At 38.4% G+C, this 26,808-nt stretch overlaps 1 protein-coding gene and 1 long non-coding RNA gene across 2 annotated transcripts; both read left to right on the top strand.

Moving 5' to 3' along the window:
• The first annotated feature begins 2,942 nt into the window (after positions 1 to 2,942).
• Positions 2,943 to 7,870, top strand: LOC116254742 (uncharacterized). Its single transcript, XR_004172745.2, has 3 exons — positions 2,943 to 3,733; positions 5,497 to 5,636; positions 7,487 to 7,870. It is a non-coding gene; the product is annotated as an uncharacterized LOC116254742 (long non-coding RNA).
• A 6,113-nt stretch (positions 7,871 to 13,983) lies between these two features.
• LOC116254006 (protein EARLY RESPONSIVE TO DEHYDRATION 15-like) lies at positions 13,984 to 15,125 on the top strand. The gene is made up of 2 exons (XM_031629023.2): positions 13,984 to 14,453; positions 14,669 to 15,125. Exons 1-2 carry the CDS (start codon positions 14,162 to 14,164, stop codon positions 14,833 to 14,835), a joined length of 459 nt encoding a protein of 152 aa, XP_031484883.1. The 5' UTR covers positions 13,984 to 14,161; the 3' UTR covers positions 14,836 to 15,125.
• Positions 15,126 to 26,808: the final 11,683 nt, after the last annotated feature.

Raw genomic sequence — 26,808 nt, 5'->3', positions numbered from 1 at the left:
AAAATAAAGGTTCTTGTTGGAGCTTGATATAATAACCCCTATCAGTTTTCAAGATATTTCAAGCCATCTTCATTGTAACATACATATGACAATACAAGCAGGAAAGCAAGCAATAACAGCTCATGTGCAAAAAGTAGTTCCAATCACATACAAATCCACATTCATATAGGCTTACACAAACAGAAGACATCCTTACACAAAATACCAAAAAAAACTACTTCATCATTGGGATAAATATCATAAAATGCAAGGGAACCCAACACAACCATGAGAACAATGATTAATCTTCCGAAATAACACCACCTAGACCAAAGCCCCATATTTTTTAGTTAATAATAAATGAATGAAGTTAGTGAGTGAAGGAAACATGAAGCATACAAAACAGCTTTCACTAAAGTCACTCAGTCTACCAATAATTCAGTATCATCAATCCCATTAAGACATGACTGATCAAATAGAAGATCAATACACAAGTAGCAGAAGATTGACTGTAAATAAATAAAAACATATATTTACATGGAAATAAGTTTAGAAACATATACATCTCTGCAAAGAATGCACAAATACATTTATCCTTGGGATCACCTAATTGAACATCAGAACAACATAAGTACAGTTGACTAGGATCGGATTGTCATGTTTTAATTCATGCAGGCAGAGATTTGAGAACTTGACGTGGGAGTGCTACTGGCATGTACAAGCGGGAACTTGATGTGGGAGAGCTAGTGACAATCCAAATTTTGTTTCAATAATGCTCGGTAATGCCAAGCTTGAGCTGTAAAAAATTAAAGCTTGATTCATATTCAGGACAAGCCTATTATGACAAGGACAAATTTAAGCTTCCCCGTTCTGCCCACACTTGTATACATCCAACGTTTGTCTCTTTGCCTGATCATCTTGAAGGCTATTCCGAACCAACTTTGTAATCCCTCATTAGTAAAAGAAATCTTCATTAAGCATTTTCTTGTACAGATTTAATCTTGCTGTGACGAACTGCTGCACTTGCTTTATCAAGTGTAAGGTCTCAACTTGACTAAAGGCTAAAGCTCATCCCTTGGTCTCCACAAGAACAGAAGCAAAAACAAAAACAAAAACAACAAAAACCATGTGGTGTTCAACTTCAATCCCACCTCAGAAAACAACAATGAAAGCAACAACAAATAAAAAATGCCAGTAATATGGAATTTAAATAGCACACAAACGAGAGAGAATAAGTCAAGTGGAGAAACTCTGTTTCCAGCATAATCCACCTCAAAGAGATAGAGAGCACATTTTCAGTTGAGGGAGAATTAGCAGATTTAGGGCTAACGAGATGCAGACAAAATAAAAAATAAATCAAACAAATAGACATTAAACACCCAAAACCGAACACCCAAAATCGCTGCAGGGCTGAAAGATGTGGAGGGGAGCACTGAGAAGCAAAAAGCCAACCTGCGGTGGATGGGAGAAGGCCGAAGGGAGGAGCAGACTGCAGATCTGATGCTACCGGAGCTCTATCCTGTGGCTGCAGATCTGATGCTACCGGAACTGGTTTTTTTTAAACCAGTATTTTAATACATTCGAGCCGAGTCGAGCTTTAACGAGTCCACTTGAGTGAACTCGAACTCGACTCGATATGTTGAACAAGTCAACTCATGAACTCGAGCTCGACTCGTTTAACTAATGATGCAGCTCGAACTCGCACAACGAGTCGAGCTCGAGTAGCTCGACTCGTTGTGCACCCCTACCTGAAGCCTAGTAGTGTGAATAAGGCTAATGAAGTTTGCACATGCAAGCTGCCAAATGTTCCATCCACCAACTTTTGATAGACCTGTTAGGAGGCACACATACACCAAAAGCATTGAAACTAAAACCAATTTTCTGCAAACTACATGCTGCAGTTATCCAACATTCATTAATAGACTTAATAGAGACTTTTATAATGGTAAGATGCCAATAGATAATGATGCTAGCAACATACAAGGGTGTGAAATTGGTGACACATGCCCAATAACACAACAATTTGCTCCATTTCTTGAAAGAATCAACATTCACCATTAAATAAAAATTAAAAGATAAACATGGTTTGTGGTTTTGCAGAACTTGAAGCACCTCTCGCCAAGCAACAGCCCGAGCCAGGCCCCTGACATTCCATGCAACAAGCTTCACTTAAGAAGATTGGACATAGGATCTGACTCAAAGTGCAAGTGAGAAAGCCCACCTCCATCCCTATCGTCTTCACCATGCAAAATCACTTCCAACAATTCACTATAAGAGCCTCCCACGTCTATGTTTTCATCCTCAGATTGAGCAGACTGCTCACTATCAACAGTAAAAGCAGAATCATCAACATTCACCAAACCCTTACTAGCAAAATCTGGACTGCCCTTGGGAGCAATGTATTGAACGTTTTTAGGAACGGAAGCAAGTACTTGGGGACTTCCACACCGTTCTGCCATGCTTAAAGACACAAATATTGTTCTCTTCCACTACTAAAGTTCTAAACTTGGGCAGGGCCAAGCATCTGATGGTTACTAGTTTGCACTGAGAGGAGCAAATTGCGTTCCCTCGAGAAACGAGGCGGAGACTCAAAACGTGAATGTCTCTTTTACGTAAAATGAAAAATATTTAAAAAAACCTGGTGGTGCTTATCTAAAGTATTTTCGGTAACAAGTAAAGGTAAATTGATTGCAAGTGTACCTGAAAAAGAAACGTTTGGGGGCATCATTGTCTGATTCAATGTCTTCTTCAGTTGGACATTCATGGAATCATCAATCACTTATGTAAACACAGTTTCCTATAGTTGTGTCCTGAGACTATGTGGAGAGGTCAATATGTTATGGAGAACATGGCCATCTTGGTCCACATTGGCCTCGATACCATTCTGTTTTGTTTCCACTAGTCCTCCCATTTTGCTGAAATAGCTTTCCCACTTCCCGAAGTGTCCATGCATATCTCCATTTGATGCTTGAGCAGTTTTACCCAAACTTAGTTGCTTTGTCATATGTGTGTTGACTTTGCACTGGGAGCAAAACTTTGTACTTCCCTCATAAACAATTTTGAAAAGAGAAAGCTTGCCATCAATCTCTAGTTCGACTTCTGGCTTTGGTGAAAAACTAAGGGGAACATCAACAAGGAGACGAGCAAAACCCATACGAGTCATTTGACGAATATAGTGATCATTTCTAGCAGTTCTCCACAAAGGGCAAAGCTATCACTGCAAGAATAATTTGGGTTCAGTGGCATAGTTGCCATGTGCACCACTGAAGACCACCCTTTTATGGCATTCGCAGGGGCGGCATCACTCTACAGGTCATCTATGGCGCTCAAAAAGAAATGCCATGCGGGCTTAAGTTACTGACATGTTTGAAATGCCAGAATAAACGAAACCAATTAGGGCGCCTATTAAACTCCATTGAAGATAAGAACCTAAGGCGTCTTTTGGGAGCCACTGAAGATAGATTGAGGGCGCTGTTGGGATACCACTTAAGAAAAAATTAGCGCACATGTTAACCGCCACCAAGGAACATTTATCGCTATTTTTCCTATTCGTGATTAGTTTTGTCTGCTTTGGCCATTTCCACGCTTCAACTTGTTGTTCCCTCCTCCAGCATTCTATTCACTGGTTTTCCTATGAATTCTTTTGGAGCTTGCAGAAGATCCCTCTCTAGCTTGCTTGATATTGTGCCCGTGGTGTTTCAATCACACTCGCTGTTGTCACCAGAGGCAGAGATATGCAGTGGAGGATGAGCAGGTCAATTTTTGTTTCTTCCCATTTTTTTCCTTATGCTAAAGACTAGTGTGCATATATCATCTTTATGACTTTCTCTCTCTCTCTCTCTCTCTCTCTCTCTCTCTCTCTCTCTCTCTTATATTCCCATTTTATCGGCTCTCTCTCTCTCTCTCTCTCAAGTTAGATCATCAATGCGTTTACGTTTTTTGTAGTTGTTTTTATTGACCGTTTCAGGTTCATCTCTCTCTCTCTCTCTCTCCATCATCACTTGTTTGATGAAATTGAGCTTTCCATGTTATTCATCACTTGTTTGATGAAATGTGCAAGAGAAAAACCCAACGTACTCTTTGTCTTCCAAATATTTAGGAGAACCCTGTTTCTATGGAAAATTGAAAACGCTAATGACCTGTAATTTCTATAGAACTCTTCAACAAAGTGGATTAATTATGGCCTCTTCTTATAATACATCTTTGCACATATGGCGAAGGAACCCCCATCCTCTCCAATGAGTTTTATCATAGACTGCACCTTCACCTGTGTCTGCGTATGGAACAAACTGTTTCATTGTAATTTCCGTTCAATAAATTTTTATTTCTATTGAAAGCATGTGTCATTGTGTTCTTGTCTCCATGAACAAGTAAATCATTTTGTAGTGACTTCATATGTGTTTCATAAGAAGAGAAAGAAAAAAAAAAAAAAAAAGCAGAACTATTTCATTGTTAGTTCATAATTTGCGCAAATGAAAAAAAAACTGTGTTCACATAAGGATTTTGCTTACTTGCAGAGTCTAATGAGCCTATATGTAGATCTAAGAATATCATTGATCTCTTCTAAGATCTACAGATTTACATATCTACTCATTTTAATCTATATATGTAAGACATCAGTAATCTGCTCTAAAATCTTCAAGAAAAAATCGCGAGGGTTCTCCTCATATTAGTTCATATATCTATGAATATATGTAAACTTTTCTAAGGTCTAAGCTAAACATGAGAATTATGAGAAGTTTGAAATCATCTTAAAGCATGCTCTGTTTTTGCTATAACAAGCGAAAAAAAGAAAGAATTAGATCTTGAAAATCTACTACGATTGTATTGATTGGATCAAGAGATGTCCAATTTCAATAATCTGGTATAGATGATATTCTCATTGGAGGCAACCTACAAGCTGAGATGTGATTACGATATGCGACTTATGAGTAACAGGATCACCTTTTGGTTCCAGTCAATTGGATTGCTTGGTCCTTGTCCACCACCATGAATGTGCATTGCTCGCCGCCCTCTACAACATCTTGACACTTTCCCCTTCTCCCTCTCCCTCTCCCTCTCTTGATCTCATAAAGTCTATAGGCTCAAGATGCAAACCAACAATTTACAGGTCTAAAAATGGCTTGAACGACCATATCTCTTTGTCTCTGTATCTCAAGCACTGATGGAAAATGGGCAGGGGATGGGGGTGGGTAGGGAGGAATGTGGAGATGGCCGAAATTGGAGGGTTTGAATAAGTAAGAGGAGGGTGGTGGGGATTGTGCTCTAGTAAAAAAGATGTGGGAATCTAACAAAGCATTCTCTGGTGACTTTTATAGCTCTTGGATCCCTTCAATGTTTGTGAATGATTAGAGTATTCACAACTTCTTTATTCAATGTTTTGCATTTTGTGCTTCTTTTACTGTTAGTTTAATTAATTGTTTCTGCACACCAATTTTTTGAAGCATATAGTTAATGTTATTTTTTCTTGAAATGAGTGACGTGCACCTGAAAGTTATGCATTTCTTCATTTTTCAGTTTGAGATATTGGCTAGTCAATTATGGTGCAAGACTTCTCTTTCCTATTATTCAAGCTCAGTTCCTATCCGGTGTTATGTTTCACTAGAATTAGCTAGTAAGGGGAAAGTAGCCAAAGGCACTGGTTCTCACATTATAGAGTATGTCCTGAACTCTTATTGACTTCTTGTATTCTTTTTTTGGGTTTGCAAGTTATCAAAAAAGTTTGAAAAATGAAAGGAAGAGGGGAACTGATGAGCATTTTATCTGTTGAGAAAAATGAAAGGAATAGGGGAAAGGTGAGAACAAAAGAATGTTTTCATCTACAATGAAGTCTTCTGCTTGATTTTACACTTCATAACAGCATTACTGGGATGATCTTCATGTAACCTTGCTGTTCAAGTCAAGACAAGTACATTGCATGTTTCTATATCTATTGAAGTTCTATCTCTGGCCATTGTAATTGCAAGCTGTTCGAAGATCATATCAATTAACTGTATCACATCTTTGTTGGAAGTTACCCCTAGGCCCCAAGTTTTGCTACCGAGAGATAGGTTTGAGCGATTCTTCAAGATTAGATCTGTTGTTAACATGCTCATAGCCTATGTAACACGGGTACTGCTTCAAAGGAGCAGTACCAGTACCGTACCGGTACGACACTGGTACGGGTATGGGTACGGCTTGGGTGCGGCGTTGACCGTGTTGGGTACGGTCAAAGTACCCGAGGTCGAATCCGACCATTTTCAGACTCGGTCAAAGTTGTCTGAGTCCAAAATTGTCCATTGCACGTTTTAAAAAACCATTTTTTTTCCTCTCTCTCGCACGATGCCTTTGCCCTCTTGCCTCACCCCTCTCGTCCCTTGCCTTCTCGCCCCTTTCACCCCTCTTGCCTTTTTCATCCTCTCACCTCTCCCCCCTTGCCCCTCTCATTCCTCGCCTTTTTGCCCTTTGGAACTCCCAAATGACAGATTTTTTGTGTTGAAATTCTTAGTATCTACAAATTTTGGATCATGATTTAATGATTTATGAATATGCTATTTTGTTTGGAATTTTTTTGATATATAATATATATATATATATGTGTGTGTACGACCGTACCCCCGCACCCAAGTTTTTAGAAAATGATTTGTACCCGTACCTGCACCGGTACCCGTACCGGCACCCGCACCCGTACCTATGTGACATAGCTCATAGCTAGATCTATCAGTTTATGCTTGTACTTTCTTAACAATGCTCACAGCTAGATCTATCAGTTTGTGCTTATTACTTTCCCGGGTGAGTTTAGCTTGTTATGTTCATTTACTAGGCCAAACCCCAATACTTAACTACTGGTACAATGGGAAAGGATAATCTGTCTTCGCCACCCGATAGCTTTGTTGTCTTTGCCTTTGACAGTTCTTGAGCTTCAATAAGCCTTCCTTGTAGAGTTTTATACTTGGGAAAGTAATAACCGCATGGGAAGCTGGTACTGGTTAAACCAACGAGTGACGTTTCCTACTTGACAGCAGTGTCTTCATCTTCGAAAATAAGGAGGTTCAGAACAAAAAGTTGAAAATGGGGATAAATGTTGATCTGAAAATCAACAGAAAAAGAGGGTGGAGGAAAATATTTTACTGCCTATTGGGAAGTTCACATTTTGCTGTCTTCTTCTCAGGGTATATTGGTGCAATTTAATTGTAAAAAGCATGTCTTTTATGCTTTATAAGTCGATGTTTCATAATGAAGTGATCTCCAAATAGTAGAACCTGGCTTTCATCATCTTATTTGCATCTGTAGATGGCATTTTATGAGAAACAAGAAGTGGCTGTCTAAATTTCTACAAGTTTTTTAAGTTAATAAAATGTTCACTAGTCATGTTCAAAATTAAAATATGAAGATAAGGTATATTTGGATGTATAATTATGAAATTAAGTTGCATTTGGTCACACTTTACCATAATGATGCATTATATGTTGTTTTCTTGCAAATGAGTAGATAGAACTTATGACGTACTATTACCTTTCCAATGTAGGGAAACAAAATCGTGAGCCTTGGTGGACATTTTTTATCATCAGCCTGACAAGTTTCTTACTCTTAAGCAGCTGCGTGCGTGTTGTGCCTGCTTTCGGTCACTTTTCTCAATCTTTGATATCAACAGTTCTCTCCCTTTCCTCCCCCTCTCGGCTTCCCAACTGTCAGGAGGACTGTTACTTTGTATGGTTGGGATCATGGGGAGAAGAGCCTGCATATTACTTGTTCTCCTACATAGATGAAATTTTGTAAATGTGTACAGATGTGTATGCCTTTGAATATGGAAAAATATATATATATATGTATGCACTATATCGTTGTTCTTATTGTATCTATACATTCGTATGTACCAAAATTTTATTTTAATGACACTAACTTTTATATTGCCAGGAAAAGGTTCTTCTTTTAGTGTATTTATTTTTACTTTCAATGCAAATGAACTAAAGATCTTTAGTCATGTCCTTAATAGGCTTTTAGTGGCATTTGCAAATAGTCATAAAATGACAATAATGGCATACATATATGTGCCATTAAACATTGTTAGTAGCTATTTGCAATGTCACTATATAATCTTTAGTGGCGCAAAACATTAGCCATAAAAAGTTAACAATGACATTTTATAGGTGCCACTGAATGTCCTTCAATGGTGTTTTTAGTGTGCCATAGTAGTCTAATACCCATGACACTCCTTACATGTAAAAACGTCCACTATGGCACGAATCGAGCGTCACTGAAAAGTCGCCAGTGGCACAAATAAAACGCCATAAAACGCATGCGTCTAGGGTGTTCGGTTATTGTGCCACAAAAGGGTAACAGTGTCACAACATTCAATGGCGCTTTGGGTGGCGTTTGTTACGCCCCACAAAAGACGTTCAGTGGCACTTTTTGAACCACATGGAATGTCGTCTATCTTGTAGTGCATACTGAAGAAAAATTTTTTAGTCCCCATCAACGGTAGGATTCTTGTAACATGGCTCCCTCCTGCTAGCCATCAACACTCTGCCACCAACTCGCCAAGCCCCCCTTATGCAGAACTTGTTGTAGTTCCATTTCATCATCCACTCTAACAAGGAAAACCCCTTTCCCCAGGAATGAAAACCTTGGATTCTTTGTATCACGCCAAAGAGCTTTCAATCGACTCACTACATAGGGGAAATCCACTCTTTGATTCAGCACCTCCCACAAAGCAAGCAATGGCCGTCCATCGAAAGGAGATTTTCATTGCCTCCAATTCTTCCTTACCAATGACAATACTTGGTTTTCTCCCTGCAAAAGATATTTTGATCTCCTTTTCCTCATCAATCTTCTTGTTTGATCGTCCGGTTGCAATCTCAGCCCATGAAGCGGTCATTGGACGCCTCCCCGCCAGAAATCTACCATCGTTTGTGGTAGAGTCTCCCTGAGCAGTAGCACAGCCAGAAATTTTTCATGAGAAGGGTGAATTAAAGTTTATAAATTTTGACATGAGTCAAGATATCATTTTTTAAAATTTTTATATAAGACAAATAAAATTTTCAAAAATTTACATGTAATTTTTTTTTAAAAAATATTGAGATGGAGCCAAGGCCCAAAACACCCCTTCCCCTGGCGCTCATTCTCGAAGCTTGATAACCTCTTTAAAAGTGTCATTTTAAATCCAAGCCGACACCAAAATCCAACACTTGAAATATAAATTCAATCCAAGGTATATTTGGTTTCTATTACAATTGTCCAAAACGAAAACAATGGTTTGTTGGACAATATAGCTGTTTAAAACTTAGCAAGTTTAACAAATTTAAGAAATTTCACCGAGGGATTGAGAGATCTAGAGAGAGAGAGACTGCAAGAGACACGCTTTTCTAACAATAGTCAAATCCCCGAAGGTGGATGGGATGGGAAAAGTGGGCAGCCGACTTGATTTTGAGTTTTGGTGACATTAATTTTTTTTGTTGTAATAGGAGAAGTATGTATGATATACAAGTAAAAGCATAACAGAATTGTCATATGAGTCGTTAAGGCATCAAAAATAGGTCTAGTATCATAGGGAGAGGAGACAAGAATGGCCAAGGCATCAAAAATAGATCTATAGGAAGACAAGAAGACGAGTCATAAATTAAACAAAACAGAAAGAAAGAGGAAGTGTTGTTCTTGCTTTGCATGTCCCGTTCCAATAATAGTAGGGCCCCAAAAGAGTTTACCATTGTTTTGAGAGACGTCGTTATTACATCGACACACCGGGTCATGCTGATGCAACGTGGGGGCACTATGATATCTTGTTGCTACTTTTATTAAAGTTGGACGAGGGCCCATAGGTGCTGTTCGTAAGTCGTAACTTTTTCAAAATGGCATTCTAGGCCTGGTTTGGTTGAAAGAGAAACTTAATTTTCATTTTAGCAAACCTTTTGCCAAAAGTTAGTCTATTATTTTTTTTTTTTTTTGCATAACCAGCAAACACGAATATAGTTTTGACATATAAAACTTTAGGACAAATTTTTATAAAGAAAAAGCCAGTACGATACTTCTTCGAGCCATCGCAATTTAAAAAGGGTAAACGAGTGAGCACACAGGCAAGGCAAATATATACGATTAAGTTATTTATCCTTTCTAATGCACTTGATGTCACGAGTGTCGTTTAAGCGAACTGTTTTAATAAAATTAAATGTTTTTGGAACGATAAAAAATAATTTCTTTTTCGAGACAGCTCAACAAAATTAAACTCATATAAAGTTTATTTATTGAAAATGGAGAAAAAAACCTATTGACAGGGAGTAGGGGTGCACAACGAGTTGAGCCAACTCGGGCTCGACTCGAACTCACTCAGAAAAACTCGACTCAAGCTCGACTCGTTTATAAACGAGCCGAGTTCGAGTTTAAACTTATACCCGAAACATTAAACGAGTTGAGTTCAAGTTGTAAAAACTCGACTCGTTTATGCTCGGCTTGACTCGATTATTGTAAATCGTTTCGCTTAATTATATGAACCGGTTCATCGAGCCACCAAAACCGATTCACCAGTTTAGGTTAGACATTTTTGTTTATTTTGTTTTCATTTTTAACATTTTCGTTTTGACTTCTCCCTCTGTCTCTCTCTCATTTCTACTGCCCACGGCTGCACCGACTCACTGCCGCTCTCTCTCCTCTCTACCACCCACACCGACTCACTTTCGCACATGCCATGACCACCACCATCCATCCGGCAGAGTCTGGCCACTATACTGATTAGTCTCTATTCTCGCCTTTCCCTGAAACCCTAGCGTTCTTTTGAAACTCTGCCGATGCACATTTAGGGCTTTTTTGGTAGGTGGATGTCGAGACAGAGGTCGCGGATGAAGAGGGGGACGTTCAAGAAATTCAGTTTCAGGGGAGTTGATCTGGATGCCCTCCTTGACATGCCCACTGAGGAGCTCGTCAAACTCTTCCATGCCTGGGGTTGAAGACCGTGACGGTGTGTATCTCTCGCACTCTGTTTTTCATTCCCCTCTCTTTCTCTCTCTCTTATATGGTTTTCCATCTTTTTGACAAATGTGTAGGTTCTAAAGAGGTTTGAAGAGGAAGCCGATGACATTGATAAAGAAACTGCGCAAAGCATAATCAATCTCTTTCTTAAATTTCATTTTGTTTGACAAACATCTTCTTGGTTGGGTTTGAGTTGGTGCTTGGGCACATAATTGGTTTTCATTGTGGATTTTGTTTGCCTGCATGTTGCCCTTCTAATTGTACCATAGAATTTGCTTTGGTGTCTACTCGTGTGCAGCCCTAACAAATGCAGTTTGAGAACATGAATACCTCATAAATATTATGTGAATTAAAATGGGAGCGGGTTCATTTTGATGAGTCTGCCACAGTTTTTTATCAGATTAATAAAAACACTCACAAATATTTTTACCGCCCAACTACCTCTATAAATGTTTTCTTATGCACGTCGAATTTGTCGTAAATAAGTTCCACTTGACCACTTATGTGCATCAAAATCCATGACATGTTTTTTAAGTGAACTGTAACCGAAAAGGCATGCCTTTCAAGGGAGAAATTTTATCATGTTTGATTGTTAGATAAATTATCTTAAAACTTGAAACAGAATGTCACTTGGGATATTGTGTCTGAAGAAATTAAGGCGCCGGAGGATACTTTCCTTTTTGGAGCAAAAAAATGGAAGTCACATCAATGTTCTCACAATAAAAATATATTTTAAAATTATAAAAATATATTCACCTACCTATGTCACACGAACTCGCCAAAATAGCCCACGTATCCGTGTCGACATGCGGACACGGGGATACGGGTGCGGACACGGCAAAAAAATAGAAGTCATTAATTTAATTTTTTTGTTTTCATTTTATCAATTTTTTATGATGCATCCAATTATTTCCATGAACAATCCTTTCAAATATTCAATACTTTTGTAATAAAACACATTTTCTAACAAGATTGTAAGAATGAACTATTAATTTAATGTTTTTTTAATCTTATTATTTTTTATAATATTTAATGTAGCCGTGTTCGCGTATCAAAAAAAATTGAAAATTACCGTATCCACACCCATATCGGCACCCGTATCGCATCTGCACCCGCGTGACATAGTCACACACCTATCAACTAAAGTATCATTGTTTGCGGTTTAAAGAGTAGCACTTATAAGAATCGAATTGACAATCAAATTCTCATCAACTCATACTCTACACCACTCATAACACCATATTACAAGGGAATTTGATACAGGTCAAAATATCATTTTTCAAAATTTTTATATAAAAAAATAAAATATTTTAAAAATTATATATAAATATTTTTAAATATTTTTTTGAGGTGAGACGAGGGTCCATTGGAGCCCCTTAGCTTTGCCCATAGTTCCTCATCCAAGCAATTTTATTCGATGCACTGATCGAGCAGCTAGGCGCAATATTATGAAAATTGGAAATAGAAAAAATTATATACTCATTATAATCGAAAGTAAGTTTTGGGCCGTTTTTTGACATTTTGCTTTTAAAATTTTGGTACTAAAATCGGAATTACAAGACCTCAATCTCCACTAAGAGTAAAAGAGCCACATACTTTTTATGTAAATATATTTGTTTGGAAATTTGAAAAAGATCAGTATCTGTGCCCTTTAATTAGCTAATTATTAACTAACTAACATTCAATTGAAATAAACTTTTCAAAGACATTTTTGAAAACTCATTTTTTTTTGTCATTCAAACAGAAACTAAGTTATCATGAGTAAAAAACTGTTTTTTGTCGTCCTATCTAAACACATAAACCAAGCTTTCAAAACTCATTAAAAAATTGGTTTTTTCAAAATGTTTCACAAAAACCTTTTTTTCAGACGCTACCTAAGCGCTTTTTTTATAAGAGGAAAAATAAACCGGTACAGAGCGACAACGATCCATCGTCCCGGTACACGGGCATCATTTGATGAATCGGTTACACGACGATACCGATACGGAGAACGCAGGGTGGGTGAGCAACTTTTGTTGCGGTTCCCCAAAAAACTCAAAAAGAGCAAAAAAAAATCTCAAAGTGGGTCCCGCAAGCACATGGTTATGTCTCCAGAGGAGATGAGGACAATGACGTGTCCGAGTCCGATTCGTCGGCCCAAAGCCTTCCGTCCAACGTGCTATTCCGAGGCTCTGATGTAACCACTTTCCCGGGATTTATTTACGGAAGAGTCCCTAGAGAAAAAGATAATGGACAAAAAATTTAACTAGGATAAAAGCGAGTGTAGGGATAACTACGTCAAAGTGGTCGGCAAGGGTCTGAGGACGTCTCCTCGGCGCACACGTCCACACTGAAGTGGTCACACCGTCACAGCGCAGAAAAGTAAAACACAAAAAGAATTTCTAATACTCCTGTCCAATTTATTAATAATTATGAACGGTGACATAGTTTTTGTCTTTTTATTCAGATTGGGCGTTTGGTTTGTCTGTAGGCTTTTAGGTTATTTTTGGATGACATTCTTAAAAAAAAAGCGGTCTTTAAAGAAAATTGATTCATTAATATTTTTTAAAGCTTGATTTGTGTGTTTCAAAAATGTTTTTCATGAAAAGCTTCATCTATGAACTTTTCTGATCGAGCATAAACAAGTTAGCAAAGACGACTAGACGAGGTGCCTTTAAGATTAAACTCAAAAATATAGGCAGCTAATTGAAATATCTCCAAAGCAGGAGACGAGCCTCACCGAGTCACCGGAAGCTTCCCGTTTGGCTCCGAGCCACTGATCTCAGCGCGTCATGCGTGGGGCCCGCTCGTCAAAATCCTTATCCTCGGTTTCAACCGCTTGACCTGTTAGACCCCAGATTCTTCAGATATTACGAAAGGGTCACACCTCTTTCCCTTGCCCCTTTCTTCCTTCGCAGTGCGCAATTTCGCGACGCCTCTGGACCACGCGCACGGTAGTTGGTGGCAGTAAGGAAATATTTCTCAGATCTGAGGTTGATTCACCAAGCGCGAAAGGAAAAAGCCGCCACGTCGTCGCTTTTGGTTGTGGTGCCCCTTTGTCTATAAATATCTGCTCACGGGGCCTCCCAATAAAAGCAAGGGGCGCGTTTAGTGGTTGGTGGTGTGTCGTCGCTTGCTGGTTTCCGGTTTTCCGTTTCTGAAGCTTTTCCCCTTCTTCTTCCCTGTTCTTCTTCTTCCTCCTCTCGTCTCGTCTGTGTGTTGTTTCTGTTGTTGTTCTAGTTGTTAAAGAAAGAGTAAGGGGATGGAGGTACTATCTCGGTCGGCTACATCTGGTCTGAACCCGGACGCACCGCTGTTCGTGCCGTGGGCGTACCAGGCGGTGGAAGATTTCTCAAAGGAGTGGTGGGACCTCATCCAGTCGTCCGCCTGGTTCCGCGACTACTGGCTCGAGGAGAGGTTCGACGAAGAGGCAGATGCCGTGGAAGAGATGAAAGAAGTCGCCGACGTCGTTGATCTGGACGATGAGTTCGCTGTTCTCGGTGAACAAGACGCGTTTCTCCCCGATATGGCGACGGATCTCAGCGGCCTTGAAGGCAAGTATTTTCTTCCTCCCTTGGCTTGCTTTTTTTTGGGAAACGGGCTTTTAGATAACGCGATAGATCTCGTTTAATGCAAAAGATCGGAGATTCTTCGACGAGCGATTTCAAAATAACCGTTGTTAACGGGTTGCGATACTTGGATTCTGATCGTAGTGAAAATGAGTCAAAGCCTTGCTGACGATGGGATGGATTGTTTCTGGATGTTGCAGGCGCTAACGGGAAGGACAACGATTGCAGGGAAGTGGTGTCTCTCGCGGGGTTGAAATGGAAGGAGAGTCGGAACGGGGGTGAGAAGGTGAAGAAGGTCGTGGCGGAGAAGGCGCCCAAGATTGTGAACGTGAAGCCGAGCCCTCGCCTGATCCACCAGCCCCGGTGAAGCAGGGAGACCAGCTTTTGATGATGCCTCCTACCCTCCCCTTTGCACGGGAACTAGGCGAAGGAGTCTTCTTCTTTCTGTGCATATTGTATCCGTTTGGTTGATCGCTCATGTTGCTTTTCCATCTCTCTGCTTTGTCGGCTAAATCATAGTTGTAACCGCTTCAAGGGAAAAATGGAAAAAAAATTGTAAATTTTGGAGACGGAGAAATGCGCCCTTTTGGGTCCTGTATCTCCTCTTTCAGCATCATCTCTCTCTGTCTAAGAAAATAGGTTAAGATCCTTCTCTTATCTCCACTTTGATCTTACTCCAGGCATAATAACTCGAATCCCGATTATGGAATTGGAACCAGGACCTCACCGAGAATTGGGATAATTATCAAATGAGGCCTCGGATATGGGTAAAGTCAAGGTCTTTCGCTTCCTAACCACATTGATCGATTTTGTCTTGTTGGCTAACGAAGTGCGAGTGTCGTCTGTTCGCTGGCGCTTTCTTTTGGTGGTTCTGGAGAAATCCTGTTTGGGGGCGGGGCTGAAAGTCATGATCTTTGTCATGGTTTTTTAGTGTATGCTCGATAAGGTGCATTTCTTTCCGATGCACGATAAGGTGAATTACCTTCTGTTCATGAAGCGGCGAAGGCTGTATTCACTCGAGTGCCTCTGATAAAGCCTCTCTGTCATTTCTGTGTGCTTCTTTTCCTGCCGACTTTGTAAAGGCGATGACCTTGTGTCTTGATGCATATCTCCCCACTTCTCTCTTTCTCTCGCGCCCCAAAGTAAGTGGTAGACATTCATCAATACCGATCTAGTGATAATTGACAAATGACCGACTCGGGCTTTGCCTCCCTTTGTTCATCCATATGCGACATTAGTAACATGTCGATTTTTCTAAGGCGGGTTTAATTATTTAATACTAACTATATGGTGCATTGGGCTTGGAAGTAAGTCTGACAATCGGGTCTATGCGGCCACGAGTTTCCATTCCACCACTTGGCTTCGGCTTTGGGTAAGGGTAAAGATGCTTGAGTTGTTTCTTAAAAGCATTTGATTTCACTTTATTTAAAATTCTCACTATTTTAAAACCATGTGACTTTTGATTTTTATTTCTTTTTTTCAATAAAAAAGACAAAATAAGTATTTCAAATATGGGTCTGACTTAAGATCTTTGGTATGATGAATATACCTTTTGCCATATCAACCAAAACATGCCACTTTCGGAAGTATTCAACATACCTCCTTAAGGCTCTTTTGATGGCCACATATTTTATCAATGGATAAAAGACTATGGATAAGAATCTGAGAATCTATAGATTTTTGTCAATGGATTTTTCTTTTTTGTCTGGTGCGATAGGCAGGAATTTAAAACCCATGAAGTTATGTCCATTGCATGATGGATAACAATAAATATCCTAGACAAGAAAATTGGCCGTTGCATACTTGCAATGTTGCTGTAAAGAAAACAACCTGTAGGCAATTTATCATTTATAAAATTGTATGCAACATATAAAAAGAACAAAACCAAATTCATCAATATATCATGTGATCGTTCATATATATATATATATACACACCTAGCCTTCAAAAGTCGTATTATATATATGGTGATTTTAATTAAGTTATTTAAGTATCAAATGGAAAATGATCTACTGAGGCTGTTCAAATGATAATTTCAGCAATGAGATAAATTTATCTATGCCAACAGCCTCCTCCTTTCATCTTCAGCTTGTATCTTTTGGTAATCTTGCCCTTCTCATAAGGAGTTAATATGTAGAATTAATCCCCAAATAGCAGAAATTACCAAATAGCTGCAATGCATGGAATAGCAGGTAGCTTTGGCATCCCCCTCAAGTTGGTGAATGCAAATTGCTAACATTTGTTAAATTGCCACAACATTCAAGAAGAGGAAGCATAATGATCGTAGGACTAAATCGGTTTATTGTGGTTCAGCTCTTACAACCAAAATTCCACTTCTCTCTCTTTCTCTCTCTCTCTCTCTCTATCTCTCTCTCGAATGAGAAGTAGAGGTTCTCTCTAAAATTGAATGAAGAGAGGGAGGTTCTACTATTATGTTCATATAGAATAGTTACATAAATAAACTAGGAACGGATGACGTTTACAATTTTTTTTTTCCTTTATTATTATTTTCCTTTTACCAAGGGTCCCAATGGCTCCAACAATTTCCTTTCTTTGCTGTTTGAATCCACCATCCCCTCATATTGCTTCATTGACATGCTCCCTCATGCTAACATCATTGAGGTTAAACTTCCTCCTCAATTGATGACACTTCAGCCTAGGAAGAGGCTTGGTGAAAGTTTTTGTACATTGAGCATCAAACCCAACAAATTTGACGTCAAATTATTGGCTTGCAATTCTCTTCAATATGAAGTGGTAGTTTATCTCTACAAGTTTTGTGCGCGTAGGGAACATAGAGTTGACCGCAAGAAAGGTTGCTTCAATGTTGTCTCACCATAAGACTGGTTTTTCTTTTTTCCAAGCTCTGTGACAAACATACTTAGCTATAGTAATTCAGCATCTCCCACTAGAGCTTTATATTTAGCTTTGGTGGAGAATAATGGAAGGGCGATTTGCTTATTTGAAGTCCAAGACATAACATTTGTTCCTAAGCACATTAAGTATTTGCTTGTTGATCTTCTGTCATCCAGGCAACTTCCCCAATCAGCGTCAGAGAAATATGATAGTTGCAAGTTGCTAGATTTTGAAAAGTGAAGACCATTGGTTCACCATTTCTTTGTTATATTTGATATATATGTTTTACAAAGCTTCAATGAGCATTGCCTGGTTGACGCATGAATTGACATGCCTTATATAGCGGGTAGATGAAATGTGAAATAAAATAGAGTAACTTATTGTAACACTCCACGCATATACTTAATGTGTGTGTTGAACTATAAAGTGCAGCAACTACATTATTATAGAAACTTGTTTTACTTGTGGGCCAGTTTGCAGTTTTTCTAGTGAAGAAGTGATCAGAATATGTAGTACCCTCTTGATATAGTAAAGAAACCAAATCTGATTATGATGTTATCATCTCTGCTATGTAATAAATTCATGGATTGATAATATATTGACTGGCTCTGCAATGGTACCACTTCTTTAAATTACATATTTTTGGGATTCTATATTTTATGCTACTGGTGAGAAACTGAGTGTCGCCCTTTGGCGGAAGTAGATGATTGTGGCATTGCATGGCTTGAATTTAGAGTAAGAAACTATGCAATTGAACTTGGAGAACCTGACTTCTGAATTCTTTGCAAATACTCCACGCATAATCATACTTTTGGCTTGTCCTGACTAGAGAAATTTTGTTCATTGCTTATAAAGTTAAAAATGACTCTTAACAAATCCCACATGAACACAGTAACCTGAGTTTAATATGCTCCCCAGTTATAACTTTCTAGTGACGGTGGCTTGTGAAATTGTCATCTATTGTTTGAACTGTAGTGAATGCTTCCACCATGTTCCCCGTTAGTGTGTTGTTATATTGTCTCTTAACTACCTCTCATTTTTTCTGCAAATGTACTATACTCTTCATATAATCACCTGATCATCGGTTTCTTCATAATACTTAAAATCTCTTTTGCGTGCTCGCTTCCTTTCACATCTGTAACTACCTTTTAGGGCACAATTCCCTTTTCTTCAACAAACTGCCTATCTACTGGCACGCTTCAATGGATTATGATTGTGTCTGTAATTTTGGGAATATACCCTAAAGGAATGTGGGGGCTGTCCTTTGGCACATGATCCATGGTACTTTTTTTGTAGTTTACCATCGACCAACAAGAAATTCTGTAGCGATCGACCAAATTATGGTAAAATTTCAAACGTTTGGGTATTATTTGATCTGGTAATCAAACATAATGAGGGCTCTTTCTCTAAAACCTTGTACTGCCAAGCATATGGCTCATTAAGCATGTAAACAGTTCAGAATCTAGTAGGAACCAGCCTTAAAAGGTTCCGGTTAATTAGCTTATGCATTCCTCTTTGCTTGGCCAGGTAATTCATTCAAAGGCCACAATGACCTCCTTTTAATCAGACTTTTGTGCTTTATCACTCATACCATGTACTGCTACTCTACTATTTCATATTCTATTTTGGTGTCATGAGATGCATTCTCCACCTTCAGTTCATATTACTTTTTTGCTTACGTACTCTTCTAGCTCTGGATTCTACATAGGGTTTTTATAAGTGAATCTCATAAATTGGAATCCTATCTGGGATTCTGACTAAGTGATCCATGCAATGGGTTTAATTGCATATAAATATAAGCAATTATATAGGATCAGATTATAATTATATTTAGGAAAAATAAAGTCTGAATTGAATTTTGAATCCGAATCCAATTGAATAGAATCCAGTTAGTCGACCGCATGTGTGTGTCTATACATTTGCAACCCCATATTTGGATCATATCAGATGCGATGTGAATCCTTTTTCATACCCATCTACTTTTAGTCACATGTATTATATTTTGAAGGATAATTTCACGGCCAAATTAATAACATGGGCTGATTAATAAATAAAATTCCTTAGATTGAAGATGAGTATGATGCCAATATACCTAATTAACCTTGAACTCAAACGTAAGGTACTAAGTCAGATCACCCATGATACTTTGTTGAGAACTTCAAAGATCCTTCCATAAGGAAACAACAGAATATCAGGGACCTTAAGGTAGTAGGTGTTGATTCTCGAGTCAGAGACTGCTATATTTAAAAGCAAAACTTCAAAGATCTGAAGTTTACAGGCTGTCCTGCAAATGGATAATATCTTCATTTCCCTATATCATGGAGAGATAGTAGCTAGGGGTGTTGAACGAGTCAAGTTCACTTGGCCTCAACTCGAACTTGCTCAATATATTTGACTCCAGCTCGATGTAACTGGTGTCTTTACTAGGGGAGATCAGACTAAGGACTAAATTAAACCTATGAAAAACAAACATGACCTAGTTTTAAAACCATGCATGTTTTAAAATCTAAGTAGAATTAAATCTTGATGTCTGTTCGTGATCAGATCATCATAAATGAGTGCAAATCGATGTCCTAAATCTAATATGATGCATGGAAAAAAAAGGTCATATACACCTGGACTCCAGTTTCCATTGGGACTTGAGTGTAGGACAAGAACCTCTCAGGAAAATTTGGATTTGAATGCGAAACCTATAATCATGATATAAGAGATTTTATAAATTCTTGTTCTAAATTAGAATGTGAGATGTTATAGAAACCCAAAATGTCATATCATGCCATTGAGATTCATAATTCATGATAGTATATTCCATATCAGAGATCAAGTAAAAGCTTGAAATATATATATATATATATATATATATATATATATATATATATATATATATATATATATATATATATATATATATATATATATATATAAAATACGTGTCACAGTATTATCACAAATGTTAGATAGTTCAAATTGATATACATGTGACTAGATCGGTGTTCAAGTTTCCTTGCCCCCTCTTTCTGTAAGAACTACATTTCTTAATGAAATTCTCACTATATCTCAAGCCTAACCGAGCCGAGTTTCTAGTTTTTAGAGCCCGAGCTAATTAACATGAACTCAGCTTGAGCTGAAACCGAGCTCAGGTTTTTTCTTAAAACACTTGAGCCGAGTTCAAGCCGGCTCAGCTGGGCTCGAACTCCGGTCGTTAACAGACAAAATAGTAGCAACTGCTGACGTATCTCTTACAATTTTCATTTCTGTCAACGCCTATTTATTTAGTAGGAACATCTATTGATTAACAGTAAGGCACAAAATCATCGTCCTGGACGTCGAAGCTTCCATCTCTCAACCTGCATAATCCTATATATCTTCGATCTGCTTCTGCTTACAAATAGTTGCTTCCAATCATCATAAAGATTGAAACCTCGAAGTATCTTTTCTTCTCATAAAAAGAAAAAGCGAGAACCCGTTCTTGGCAAATTGGTCATGCTGACCAAAATAGTAACGGGAAAAAGATTATGAAGAAATTAAGTAATGGAAATATCCGGCGATCATGTGGCGTAAGCATTTTTGTTTCTATGTGCGTCTGAAGGAACAGATTGAGCGTACTGTAAAAGCTTCTTTGCCTCACGGATCGGAAGACAGTGGGCAGAACCTTAGACGAAGGCATATTGAATCCGGCGGACCGTCGGTAGAGGTCAATAAGAATGACAAAACAAGCATATATATATATATATATATATATACACACACATTGCTGACGCCCATATGAGTAAGACCTACTCACAATCATGACGTGGGTGCCCTCCTGTAATCATCCCCTTTCTGATTCTTCCAATGCATCCTTAATTTTCGACTACGCAAGCTGTATTTCTAGAATTAGAATAGCATAGGTTGAATTTTTCAACCCCGATTTCTATTGGCTTCTTAAGAATCTATAGATCATCGTAAGGGAAAAAAAAATTAATGTTTCTGTACATGTTGTATAAAAATCCATGCTTCAATCAATGTTGTATCAAACAAGGGAGACATGCAATACTGTTTAGAATAACATTAGTTCATATGGTTGAGCTGCCATAGGAACATGATAAGTCTTGGTGGTGCCCTCTTCTTGAACGTTAACCCTGCTTGCCCAAGTTTTCCTAATTAATTATGTGATATCACATACATGTTCCCATCGTTATAACCCATCTACCACTAGGGGAGTTCAAAACTTGTACAAGAGCTGAAAAATATGTTTCAGAATTTTTACATAGGATAAATAATTTTTTTTTTAAATATAACTAAATTTTCCTTTTCTGAAGTATGAGTGGGGCCATAGCCCCCTGCCTGCCTTCCTTCCCTTCGCTCCTGTCTACCTCTATAATAAGTGGTCTTGTTCTGGTACGTTCGAGTAGAGTACTTGGAATCCTTTACTCTCTTGTATTAAATAACCAAAATTGCTGTCAATATCTAAATATCCAAAGCTGCCGTCAATATCTTAGTTGGGCCATCATTAGTTTAAAATCTCGAAGTTAAATTAAGAATGACAAGTGTTCAACACTTAAGAGGTGTGAATACTTTACAACAAGGCCAAAGCAATGTAGACTATTTTAATGGACAAGGGAACATGCACTAACAAAGATAAAACAATTGATAGTCTTTATAATAGTATTCAAGGGATGCACCAAGTCAACCTTAGCTTCATAAAACATGCACTACTTAGATCGAGTAGCTAGACCCAGAATCTTGTGCATGGCAGCAGTCCCAATTACGATTTGGAGTCTATATCAGCCTTCTATATATGCATGGATTAGGTCTTGAGTGCAGTATAAGTTTGCCTGTTTGATTCGTGAAAGATACTCGACGGCTCAGCTCGTGCAGTTAGGCTGGTTAAGTTATCGTGAAAGTATTTTATATGTTTGTTGTATCATACACAAAATGGAAGGAAATGACATAAGATTTTGGAGTACCAAATGCACTAAGGTTTGAATAAATTTTTTGTTGCTTCAGTTTCAACCCTTTGCGACTTCTTCTTCTATTTTCTTTTCCTTCATACAAGTCATTGTCTCAAGCTTTCCCAAAATGGTACTATTGTTCCAATTTCATTACATTGACCCTTTTTTAGAAGCACTTGAAGCCATGTGCACATGCGCTTGAGAGAGAGAGAGAGAGAGAGAGGCGTAAAGTTTAAGAAACAACCTTCAGGGACAATCAATAATAAATGCATGTGCATGAGATGCTCCAATTAATTTCTATCAAAATCATATCCACATTAAAATGCATTTGGCTTGCAACAATGGATGACCTTCGGCAGAGAAGATATGATGAAGCCAGCCGATCGAAGGTCATGTTGACCCACTAACAGGGTGATTGACGAAAGGAGCCTATAGAAACGAGAGGTGCAAATCTTCAAAGTTCTCCAAGGGGTTGGCACGAACAGATGGTGAGGGCAGACAGCCAGTTTTCGCTTCTAATTCCCAAAACATTAGCTCTTTGTGTTACATAAAGGGAATTCCAATGCACAAGTTGAAACATAGCAGGAGGGACACCCTAAGGCATTGAAAGTAGACATTGTACCCTGAAAAGACGAGAGATTGGGTGGAGACTATGACACTTTCCTTGAACAGTAGAATGAAATAGTATTACTCCTTACTTTGAAAAGAGCATGACCAAATCATTCAATCACCAACAATAAGTATGTGTTTAAAGGTCTCATTTACTGCTACATACCTAAACCTATGGGCTACCCATAGGCACAGCCACATGTGAGCAGTTGCCCGCACAGTCCCACAAATTTTATTTATTTGTATATTGCTGGACTCCAACAATTTATTTGTTCATATACTAATGCTCCTTCATTATTTGCCTCATGCTCCTTAATAATCTTTTGTGCTAAACATTATTTGTAAGCCTTTATAAAAGTTTGACCATGATAATGTTGGACTCAGGCCTAGCCATATGCAGTGCTCACACTAGACATAGGCTCATGCTCTATCGCCCAACATGCACCCACCTCATTACAATAATAAGATAGATCAGTGCACCTCAGCTAAAAATTTCTAGCTCATCCACTGGAATTTTTTCAGTTTGCACCATATTATCATATTCAAAATACAGGCCAGGTTTTGCAGCTGAAAGGAGTTACAAATGCCAAGTTGGTGTGTGGGGCACTTTTAGCAACGATTCAATGGAGATGATCATGCAAATAACCGTAGGTTTCACTACAGGACCAAAGGCCTTCAAAAGAGTAAATTCCTTTTTTCTCAGTGTACACACACAAGGGAATATTTTAATATCATTATATGCTTTCTAATGATTGGTAAATATCAAAGGAGAGTAGTGTCGAACATGGGTCCAAGTGTTATTCTGGAGGGGAACATTGGCATTCGTCTACTTAGGGTGACTTGAGCATGGGCATAACACAAGCTGAATAGAGTTCAAGTTGGGTCAACTCAAGCTCTACTTGACTTAAAAAACTCGAGTTTGAACTCAACTCGTTTATGTTAAGTACGTCTTGTTTTTTTAACTCGTTAACTCGATGAAGTCATTTAGTTGCTACTCATTTTTAACTATGTTCTCATTATAATTCAATATTTATATGTAGTCAAGCTGACTCGAGTTCTTACAACCCAAACATTTTGAACATATACTTGAACTCAAGCTCGACTCATTTATAAACGAGTTGACTACAAGTCAAGTTTCGACGATCAAGTTCGAGTCGAGCTTGAGCTGGCCCGACTCATTGTGCAGCCCTAACTTAAGAGTGCGTGACTGAATGAGTTTAGAGAGCACGATTGATCTGGTTCGGTTGGGATTATGGATTTAGTTCGAATGTGTATTAGGTACGGGACAAAATTGAGGGCGACTAATTAATTTAAGAAGTAGAACAGGCATTGAACTAGAGTGGATGAAATTGATAAGCTGGTAAGTTGAGGAGGTGCTCGAACGATATATGAAAGGCAAAACTAGTTCATCAAGCACCTTATCGTGGAATATGAAAATCTTTTTGGTATATCCAGGTGGAGGCAAATGCACCCTTTATAATTGTACAAGAGACCAATTATTTTCCGGCAAAAAAAAAAACAAAAGAGAAGTCAGCTTTCATCCCCTCCCGTCGAATTGGCCCATACCAGGGTTTTTACTATTTAATTAAAAAGTAGCAAGAAGGATTATTGGATTTCTCTGGCGGAGTTTGGCCAAGGAATCCTCTAACCTCTCATAACATGCACCACATCGGGCCATGTGTATGATTAAAAGCCGTCCAATGAAATGCATTCGGTGACCTTGATGAAAGGGAATCCATCTTGGTCAGAGAGATTCTCTCTCTCTCTCTCTCTTTCTCTCTCTTTTCTGTTCGGACACTCCATCTTATGAAAAAAAGTAAAGAAAAAAGTTCGACGTTGGGGACGCAAAGCCTTTTGAGTATAGGAAAATGCCCTGCCAGCATCGCCGATCACGGGGAGGAAGGACGACCACCTCTCCCTCCATACGATGCTCACAAGGCATCGGGATGCTGATGCCTGACCTTTTCTTTTGTTTAATTTTTCCAAAAAACATGTAACCTCAAGCTCGACTCAGCTCAACCTCAAGAATAGCTCCAAGCTCGACTCAACAGTTAAGTGTTGAGCTCACGCTCAACTTGATTAAGACTCGACAAATTCGTTTGAATACAAGTGATATTCATCGTTACGTGTTGAGCTCAAGCTTGACTCGATTAAGGCTCGACAATCTCGTTCAAATGGAGTTGATATTCATCGTTACGTGTTGAGCTCGAGCTAGACAACTCGTAATCTCATTTGAATATATCGACTTGACTTGATTAAGGCTTAAACTTGACTCGGCAGTTATGTGTTGAGCTTGAACTTAACTCGATTATTTGAACGAGCTGACTCATGAACTCGAGCTCGATTCATTAAGCAAATGACTCGGCTCGATCTCATTCACGAGCAAAGTTTTAACAAGTCAAGTTCGAGTAGCTTGACTCGTTGTTCACCCTAGTTTTGGCAACTGATTGATACCAACTGGATACTGCTCGACATCTGCCCCTGCATTGCTTTGGCAAGGGACCAGTACTATACGGATGAAGGGATGAGACCATCGGTGCCAACCATGCACCAACTACCAACTGACCGATACGAACTGGATACTGTCCAACATCAACCCCTGCATTGCTTTGGCAAAGGACCAGTACGATACGGATGAGACGATCGGTGCCAACCATGCACCAACTACCTGCATCTGTTTGTATGGACATGGCGGCACATCGAGGAAAAGAATTAGTAGGGAATGGCAAAGGAAATGGACAATGAATTGACTCCCTATGCGATAACATCTAGTGCATGGCAACATGCATGAGTTATATAGATAGATAGAAACATCAGAAATCCCAAAAGAAGAGCCACTATATAAAGAATAAAAAAGTCTTTTTTTAATGATAAACGTAGACTTTGTCCAAGAAAATTAAAAAACTAATTATCCCTGCCGATGGCTTATTGGACCCCGTTAACAATTCAAAGCCACTTGGAATATATTTCTTTGGAAGGTCTGATTGATTCCCATGGTCTTTCCTTCATAGGTCAGACAACACCACAGTGCTTGTGATAAAGTAAGAAAAAACGCTTCTTATAAGAAAAATTTTCAAATGACCACCTTTTGGGTTATTTCTATATGTTTTTTAAAATATTGGCCTCTCTAAAAGAGAATGAGTTATGTATGCCACTCCTGAGTACACAACGACTGTATATGGCATGTGGACCATACTACCAATATACATATTTACTTGAACGTCTTAACATTGCAAGTACACAACGAACATCATTAACATTGTCGTTATCTCACACCATTTTTATTATCTCATACTCCTGTCGTTATCTCATATCCATTTTCTCATGCTCCCTATCATTATCTTATATCCATTGAGTTTAAGATAATGATAAGTAATGGTATGAGGTAATGATAAGGTATGAGATATAGCATCTAAAATACAGAAGTACGAGATATCGATAGACATATGGGAGAATGGGTATGATTAAACAACATGAGTATGAAATAATAGGTATAAGATAACAACAGGTGTATGACGTAATGTGTTATGTGATAACGGCACGAGCGAGACAAAAAAAATGAACATGTTTGTTTTTACTGTTCAAAGGGGTATATATAACAATATGCATATATGGACTGACACATCATTCAGTCTAAAGTTTATCAAATCTCAAAAACTGACTTTTTTTCAGTATTTTTCTCTTTGTCCATACAAAATGTTTTCGTTTTTTACTAACCAGGAGCATTTTTCATCATTACTAAATTGGTGCACGAAAATTTCCTGCACGGCACAGCACATATAGCCAGCTTCACTTCTAAAAGAATTGGTACTAGAAAACTTAAAAAATGAAAGTCTTCATTTGTTTACTAGAAGAGGGAGTGAAAGGTATAAAGGTCGACTTACGTAACTGTTTCGGTCGATCGAAAATAAAACCAAAATTAAAGTAATTTTTTTAAATGAGAG

This window comes from Nymphaea colorata, chromosome 5 (assembly GCF_008831285.2).
Source record: "Nymphaea colorata isolate Beijing-Zhang1983 chromosome 5, ASM883128v2, whole genome shotgun sequence".
NCBI classification, from domain to species: Eukaryota; Viridiplantae; Streptophyta; class Magnoliopsida; order Nymphaeales; family Nymphaeaceae; genus Nymphaea; species Nymphaea colorata.
Note: the sequence above shows the minus strand (reverse complement) of the source record. Positions and strands in the feature narration are given on the sequence as shown.

Bases quoted from the DNA above. Each gene is read 5' to 3' on its own strand.
- LOC116254006 (XM_031629023.2), top strand. From the start codon at position 14,162: ATGGAGGTACTATCTCGGTCGGCTACATCTGGTCTGAACCCGGACGCA. The intron at 14,454-14,668 runs GCAAGTATTTTC...TGGATGTTGCAG, and splicing joins GGATCTCAGCGGCCTTGAAG to GCGCTAACGGGAAGGACAAC.